General features: G+C 58.4%; 2 protein-coding genes across 3 annotated transcripts in view; one reads left to right on the forward strand and one right to left on the reverse strand.

The window, feature by feature from the left end:
* The window catches only part of LOC105544916 (chromosome unknown open reading frame, human C9orf114), an 8,007-nt gene extending 2,328 nt beyond the window's left edge, over window positions 1–5,679 (forward strand). Inside the window, exons 4-12 of one of the 2 annotated variants that reach the window (XM_011987628.1) lie at window positions 604–763; window positions 1,165–1,254; window positions 1,361–1,410; window positions 1,643–1,773; window positions 2,719–2,791; window positions 2,881–2,997; window positions 3,570–3,672; window positions 3,848–3,995; window positions 4,916–5,679. In XM_011987628.1, coding sequence (XP_011843018.1) covers window positions 604–763; window positions 1,165–1,254; window positions 1,361–1,410; window positions 1,643–1,773; window positions 2,719–2,791; window positions 2,881–2,997; window positions 3,570–3,672; window positions 3,848–3,995; window positions 4,916–4,984 — 941 coding nt within the window. In that variant the 3' untranslated portion in view covers window positions 4,985–5,679. The remainder of the gene's footprint in view (window positions 1–603; window positions 764–1,164; window positions 1,255–1,360; window positions 1,411–1,642; window positions 1,774–2,718; window positions 2,792–2,880; window positions 2,998–3,569; window positions 3,673–3,847; window positions 3,996–4,915) is intronic. The other variant, XM_011987636.1, reaches the window with a different exon arrangement.
* Window positions 5,068–7,754, reverse strand: part of ENDOG (endonuclease G) — a 5,204-nt gene continuing 2,517 nt past the window's right edge. The window contains exons 3-4 of the mRNA XM_011988625.1: window positions 6,905–7,068; window positions 5,068–5,419 (exon numbers count right to left, since the gene is read on the reverse strand). Coding sequence (XP_011844015.1) covers window positions 5,137–5,419; window positions 6,905–7,068 — 447 coding nt within the window. The 3' untranslated portion in view covers window positions 5,068–5,136. The remainder of the gene's footprint in view (window positions 5,420–6,904; window positions 7,069–7,754) is intronic.

The raw sequence follows: 7,754 nt of genomic DNA on the forward strand, positions 1-7,754 counted from the left end.
TTTTGTATTTTTAGTAGAGACAGGGTTTTGCCATGTTGGCCAGGCTGGTCTTGAACTCCTGACCTCAGGTGATCCGCCCGCCTCAGCCTCCCAAAGTGCTGGGATCACAGGCATGAACCACCTTTTGTGTGACCTTGGGCCATGTATTTGACTTCCCAGGGCTGAAGGCTCCTGGTCTATAAATGGGGATAATGGCAGTATCCTCACTAAGGATCAGGTTAATGGCTATCGGGTTAATGTGCACACACTAGATATCAGCTTTATTGGATATCAGCTTTTATTTTATCCCCATTTGATAGCTGGAGAACTGAGGCACTAAGTGGGAGAGCCAGGATATGAACTTAGGCCATTGCTCCTAACTGCTCCACAGCCTCGCCCAGTGGTCTGCCCTGTTCAGAGGAGCCATGGAGATGGCTGCGTCCATTTTCCTCCTGGGAGACTGAGGCCCAGAGAGGGGAGTTGAATCTATTTTGCTCATCTCAAAATTCCTCCCACTTGGGAAAGGAAATTCTCAAACCATGGACGCTGGGGACAGAGAAAGAGAGAGGAAGGTGGGGGGCCCTTGCCTCTCAGGCTGACTGGAAACACCCCTCCCCTGCTCAGGGCGGCCCTACACACTGAGCGTAGCCCTGCCGGGCTCCATCCTGGACAATGCTCAGTCGCCGGAGCTTCGGACCTACTTGGCCGGTCAGATTGCCAGAGCCTGTGCCATCTTCTGTGTGGATGAGATCGTGGTGTTTGATGAGGAGGGCCAGGATGCCAAGTGAGGGGCCATCCCACAGGGTGCCAGGGTTCAGGGAGAGGGAGGGGCTGCCGGGATGGGCCGAGGCTTCACCCTGCCCCTGTCCACATGCCTGACTCTTCCCTCGTGTCCTGCCTGAAATACTCCTTCTGTAATCCTTAGGGGGTAGGGTTAGCCAGGTGGGGGTGATGACTGCAGAGGTGGGATTGGGAGCCAGAAGGTCTAAACCCGTATCTCAGCTGTCACCCAGGCTGGAGTGCATGCAGTGGCATGGTCATGGCTCACTGCCGCCTCTACTTCCTGCGCTCAGGTGATCCTCCCACCTCAGCCTCCTGAGTAGCTGGGATTATAGGCGTGCACTTGTAGAGAGGAGTTCTTAAAGGTCACAGCTGGATGCTGAGCCCCCATCTCTCTCTCTCCAGGACCGTGGAGGGGGAATTCACAGGAGTTGGGAAGAAGGGGCAGGCGTGCGTACAGCTGGCCCGGATCCTGCAGTACCTGGAGTGTCCGCAGTAAGGGGGTCACTCCCCTGAGCATGAGGGAGGGGTGTGTCAAAGTGGAGGCCAGGGAGGAGGTAGCTTCCCCTGGGACCATCCTGAGGTCAGCATTCTTTCCTAGGTACCTGAGGAAGGCGTTCTTCCCCAAGCACCAGGATCTACAGTTTGCAGGTAACACTGTGTGGGCCCGCCCCCCATTTCCCCTGGATTGTGCCACAGACACTGAGAGACCACCCAGTCCTACCCTGCGCTGTCCAGGTGGGAAAGCAGGCCCGGGAGAGCAAGACCTGTGCCTGACGCCAAGACACAGGTCTGTGGCAGAGCCGGGACTCTGCTCCAGGGTCCCCACTGCACCCTGTGTGCCCTAGCCCTTCCTAGACTCCTCCCGGCCCTGCCTCTGCAGGGCTCCTGAACCCCTTGGACAGCCCCCACCACATGCGTCAGGACGAGGAATCCGAGTTCCGAGAGGGCATCGTGGTGGATCGGCCCACCCGGCCAGGCCACGGCTCCTTTGTCAACTGTGGCATGAAGAAGGTAGGAACAGAGAGGTGGGCTGGGTCACACCTCCAGGACACACCCTAGCGATGGAGCGCAAGCAGATGGATGTTGGGGGGAGTCCTGGAGCTGCCCCAAATCCCTCACTGATGCAAATTTGGGCCAGAGAATTGTGCAAAATGGGGCTCAATAGATAAAGCCAAGAATGAATTTACTGTTGCTTAAAAAGCAAATCAACAGAAGACAGTTCTCATGCTCCAAACAAAACCCTGCAGAAACAAGTTGAAAGTCACTCTGGAGCTGCTCCCGGGTGGCACAGAGCCAAGCTGGGACGAGGGCATTAATTTGCTACCTCTTTACCCTCAAGTCTTCTCAAATCAGAGGCAGAAACCTTTGCATGTATGGAGTCCCCTCCCATCAGAAAGCACAACCCAGGCGCAGTGGCTCACGCCTGTAATCCCAGAACTTTGGGACACTGAGGGAGGCAGATCATTTGAGGTCAGGAGTTTGAGACCCATATGGTGAAACCCCGTCTCTACTAGAAGTATAAAAATGAGCCAGGTGTGGTGGCACGCGTCCGTAATCCCAGCTACTCAGGAGGCTGAGGCGGGAGATTCACATGAACCCAGGAGACAGAGTTTACATTGAGCTGAGATCGCGCCACTGCACTCCAGCCCGGGTGACAGAGCCAGACTCCAACTCAAAGTGGCAGAGCTACCAAAATGCAGAAAACTGGGTTTCATGTACTTCTTCTACCTTGTGCCATGAGCGCCCCAAAGGCATGTGTTCGGCTAGTGACCTGTGTTTTGCACAAATGGTCTCTTGTGAGCAGGTTCAGCTGGTGCCAGGGGTGGAGGGTGATAGGTTGACCTGGACCCCTTGGTCCCTTGCCAGCCCCAGGGCTCCCCTGGTGGCATCTGGAAGAGCCACGGCCCCTGCTGATCTTGAGAGGAATGGCACCCATTTCTTCTGGCTTCTCCCCAGGAAGTGAAGATTGACAAGAACCTGGAGCCTGGGCTTCGGGTGACCGTGCGACTGAACCAGCAGCAGCTCCCAGGTATCTGGAAGGTTCCCCAGCCCCTGGGTTGGCCTGACGAGCTCCAGGGTTCAGCCGCCTCCTTCCATTCCCTCACCCCATCTTTACAGACTCTGTTACCCCTCCAGAATGCAAGACCTACCGTGGCAAAGTGGTGTCATCACAGGACCCTCGCACCAAAGCTGGTCTCTACTGGGGCTACACCGTCCGACTGGCTTCCTGCCTCAGTAAGCACAGAGCTCACTTCTCTGAATATCCATCCATCCCTTTGGGAGGTGGCCAGGAGCCTTGCCTGACCCAAATATCAGACTAAGGTTTTTGTCCTATCAACTTGCTGTGTGTCCTTGGGCAAGTCCTTTTCCTTCTCTGGGCCTTGTTCCCCCTGGATGTACTGCTTGGAATGCTGTTAAGGACTACTGAGCCAAAGTATCATCATTGATCAATGTTTCTGTAGAGTTGGGAATGGAGGCAGAAGGGCCAGAGAAGTCAGAGGCCCACTTCATGCTCTTGGTGCCTCTTCCTATCCAGTCTCTGCCCTGTTCCCCAGCCAAGCACAGGCTTGGTGTCCGCCCTGCTCAGTCCTTGACTTCCCAGGAACAGCTCTACCCACCGCTGCCTCGGTACACACACACCCCTACCTCAGTACACACACACACACAGAGCTCTTCCCACCCACCCCTACCTTAGTACACACACACACAGAGCTCTTCCCACCCACCCCTGCCTCAGTACACACACACATACCCAGAGCTGCGGCTTGTGGGGATCAGGACCCGCACTGAGTTGGCCCCATCCCCAGGTGCTGTGTTTGCTGAGGCCCCCTTCCAGGACGGGTATGACCTGACCATCGGGACGTCAGAGCGTGGCTCGGATGTGGCCTCTGCCCACCTTCCCAGCTTCAGGTGTGTACCTCCTGGGGCCGGGACCAGGGCAGGAGGAATGTGGCCAGGAACCTGCCTGGTGGGTGAAGCTGCACAGATGGGCCCCTGCTGTCTGGGGTATGGAGGGACAGGTCTGGGCGCTGTGCTGGGTGGGGCCTCGATGACCACTCAAGTCACCCCCTCTTACATGTGCCAGGCATGCTCTTGTGGTGTTCGGGGGCCTCCAGGGGCTGGAAGCTGGAGTGGATGCTGACCCCAACCTGGAGGTGGCTGAACCCAGTGTCCTCTTTGACTTCTACGTGAATACCTGTCCTGGCCAGGGTAGCCGCACCATCCGCACGGAGGTGAGCCCGCCTGCCTCCCCGACCGCCAGCCGCTGGGGCCTTGGGATCTGTCCAAGGGGCAGTTGCCACTCTTGCCCTGTCACCCACCCTTGCCCATGGTGCCTTGTCTGGAGGTGGTCCTCTCATCCCCTCTTGGCCTCTTGCCACAGCGATGGGACATGAGTGTAGCTGAGAGTCAACCATGGGTGCTAGTGCCCGTCCTGTGCTCCCAGGCAGGTGACCCAGAGGGCCCTGCCCACCCCTGCTCCGGGCCTCTGGTTCCTTAGCTGTGCGCTCAGTGATCTCCCAGAGCCCTGGTTCTGCTCCTTCCTTGTGTATGACCACGGTGGGCACAGCAGCTCTCCTCTTGGGGTCTCACTTGCATCTGTCCCACGGGGGAAGCCACGTGCAGCTGGAGCCTTCGTCCTGGGCCTCATGGAACCACTTCTGGAGCCAGGCGTAACACGCTGTGCTACAGGAACTGCCGGCGAGGCTGGTCCTCCCATCAGTCTCGCAGGGCTGACAGCCCTGTCTACCTATCCCTAAGGCCTCGCCCAAGCCAAGCACTGAGCCTGATAGCCACACCCCCCAGCCAGAACCCTGGCTCCCCCGCTTCCCATCCCTGCGTGAGGGCTGAGAACTTCTTGCCCACCTCCTTGCCCTCCCCTGGCCCTGGGAGGTGGGCATTGTTACCTTTACCCTCATTTTACAGAAGAGGAGCCTGAGGTCCTCTTCTCAGGCTCAGAAGAGGAAGCTATGTGGTCCTCCAGGTGGCAAGTGTGCAGTGTGAACCTGGGCCTGTCGTTAACCTCACCAGGCTCTGCTAAGGACAGGGGACCCCAGTGGGCTGGGTCTTGGGCAGCAGGCACTGAAGACAGGCTAGGAGTGGGGGCACCCGCTAGCCTCCCAGTCCCCAGCCCACTGCCACACTTCTCTTCCAGGAGGCCATCCTCATCTCCCTGGCCGCCCTGCAGCCTGGCCTCACCCAGGCCGGTGCCCAGCACCCCTGAAAGTTCTAAGGGGCCCAGGACATCAGTGAAGCAGCAGTGAAACCAGGGGCTCTGCAGGTCACTTGGGATGGACGCCGCCAGACTTGTCTCCAAAAATCACCACCTTTAATGCTCCCCGGCCTGCACACGCCCAGCCTTGCTGGGCTCCGCCCTCACTTACTGCCCGCCGTGATGGCCTTGAGGCTGCCTGCCCGCGCCAGGATGTTTGGCACAAAGAGCAGCCCCGAGGCCCGCTCAATGCTCTCGATGGGCACCAGGAAGCGCTCCAGTGGGATGGCCTCGTCCACAGGTGCGTTGGGCATCACGTAGGAGCGGAGCTCAATTTGCCCGCCTGCGGCCTCCAGGATCAGCACCTTGAAGAAGTGTGTGGGCACTGCCACGTGGTTTTTGCCGATGACCTGGTACTTCACATAGGATTTCCCATCAGCCTCTGTCCTGTAGGCAGACCCAGGCACACGTGGGCAGGAGGCCTGGATGAACCCAAGGCCACCTCTTCAAGGAAGCCTTCCCTGATCTGTCCTTTAACTTCTGTCAGCCTGCAGGACCACTCCCTCACTGTGAGACTTCTGTAGCCCGCCTGGCTCCTCCTTGAGGCTGGAACTCTCTCCAGGGTGGAGGTTAACTCTCCCTCTGTTTTCCTTATGCCCAACACTGGGTCAGGCAGAGTGGGCGACAATAAATGCCGCTGGAAGAATTGAGCCTTCTGCACATTCACATTCATCTGGGGGGAGACTTAAAAACTGTCCGTCTCTCCCCACGGGGGTGAGCACCAAGTGGGCAAGGACCATGACAGGTGACATCCCAGCACCAGCACAGGTGCCAGGACACGGGACGGGAGCTTCCCCTCAGCAGAGTCTCCTCCCTTGCCCCGGGCCCTAGGAGGCACCTGCTAATGAAATTTGATCAGGCCGGGCGCGGTGGCTCAAGCCTGTAATCCCAGCACTTTGGGAGGCCAAGACGGGCGGATCACGAGGTCAGGAGATCAAGACCATCCTGGCTAACACGGTGAAACCCCGTCTCTACTAAAAAACACAAAAATCTAGCAGGGCGAGGTGGCGAGCGCCTGTAGTCCCAGCCACTCGGGAGGCTGAGGCAGGAGAATGGCGTAAACCCGGGAGGCGGAGCTTGCAGTGAGCTGAGATCCGGCCACTGCAGTCCAGCCTGGGCAACAGAGCGAGACTCCGTCTCAAAAAAAAAAAAAGAAATTTGATCAGTGCCCCAACCACCACCTTGGCCAGCCTGTGGGCCAGGCCCTGGGGAAGCACGTGACATCAACCAAGAGGTCGCAGGTTTTACAGTGGAGGACACAGGTCCTTTGCCCACAGCACCAAGGAACTAGGGGATGAGGCAGGCCTGGACTCCATCCCAAACCTGTGGATTCCAGAGTGAGCTGCTCAGCTCCACATGTTGCCTCTCAGTCCCAGCCCTCTGCAGGCCAGAAAAACCACAGAGCATGCCCAGAGGTGCTCCGTTGCTTCCATCTGAGACGCAGGGCTGCAGAGGGGCAAGAGTGGAGGCACCAAGTCAGGCAGATCTAGGTTCAAACTCCTGAGAAGGGTGGAGGAAAGTGCTCCAAGCAGAGCAGAGACTGAAGGTGGGAGAGCTCGGTGCACCAGGGACCTGCAGGGGTTTCCATATGGGCAGAACAGGATCGGTTGGGCATGCCAAGAGGTGACAGCAGGGAGAAGCGGGGGCAGATTCAGGGCCTGCTGCTGCCCATGGGCAGAGGAGAGATGGTCAGGGGTACCCGACAGGTCTTGAGCTGTGGAAGTGGAATGAGGGGACCAGAGGCAGGAAAGCTGACAGGCTTGCCAGGAAACCAGATGAGTAGGGAACTGGTATTGACCCAGAGCCTGGGGCGAGCCTGGCCCTGTGAGTGGCAGGTTCTGCCGCCCCCCGGCCCCCTGGTTTCCACCTTACCTGGGCAGGAAGAGTGGCCCTGTGCAGACATAGACGTTTTGGTAGCTGCGGGTCAAGCTGCGGCTGTATTTCTCCAGGTTGTTCCAGGCATTCTGGTTGAGGTGGGGTACCTGGCAGGAGAGGTAGGGCTTAGCAGAACTGTGGCTGGCACCCTTCCTCCTCCTCTATCAGAGGGCTGCCCCAGGCCCTGAGGGGATGGACACGCTCAGAGATGTCCAGTGAGAGACAAGCATGAGGAAACTGAGACTCAAGGAATGCAAGTCACTCTCTGAAACCACATGGAGTCAGGCAGGGCTGACAAGTGTTAGCCATCGCCCTCTGTCCCTTCCACAGCCCGGCTGTCAAAGTCTTTTCTCAGCTCCCAAGAGCCGAATGAAGGAAGGAACGTGTCTTCACCTTTCAGAGAGAAGGACTGAGACCTATCCCCAGCCCCACCCTGGGGCTCATGGGAAGACCAGCCCTTCCAACCACCAACCCGTTCCTTTTCCCAGTCTGAGCCACAGGAAGAGCCTAGAGGGAATGTCATGAATCGACCTCCATCCTGAGCTCGCCAGGCCTCGGACAATGGAAAGTGGGTAGGGGGCTGTGCTCCCAGAAGGAAGCTGGGTCAGAGGCTGGTGCCCCATGGGCTCCACCCAGAGCCCCATGGCAGTCTCCATCCTTTGGTGCCAGGATGTGCTGGGAAGAGGCTGAGAGGGCGGTTGGCCCAGTGCACAGTGCCTGGCACTAACAGCCTGACCATGGGTCAGGTGTCTGCCTTGAAACTGCCCATGGCCGGGCGCGGTGGCTCAAGCCTGTAATCCCAGCACTTTGGGAGGCCGAGACGGGCGGATCACGAGGTCAGGAGATC

The sequence above is a fragment of the Mandrillus leucophaeus genome, unplaced genomic scaffold, assembly GCF_000951045.1.
Source record: "Mandrillus leucophaeus isolate KB7577 unplaced genomic scaffold, Mleu.le_1.0 Scaffold109, whole genome shotgun sequence".
NCBI lineage: Eukaryota > Metazoa > Chordata > Mammalia > Primates > Cercopithecidae > Mandrillus > Mandrillus leucophaeus.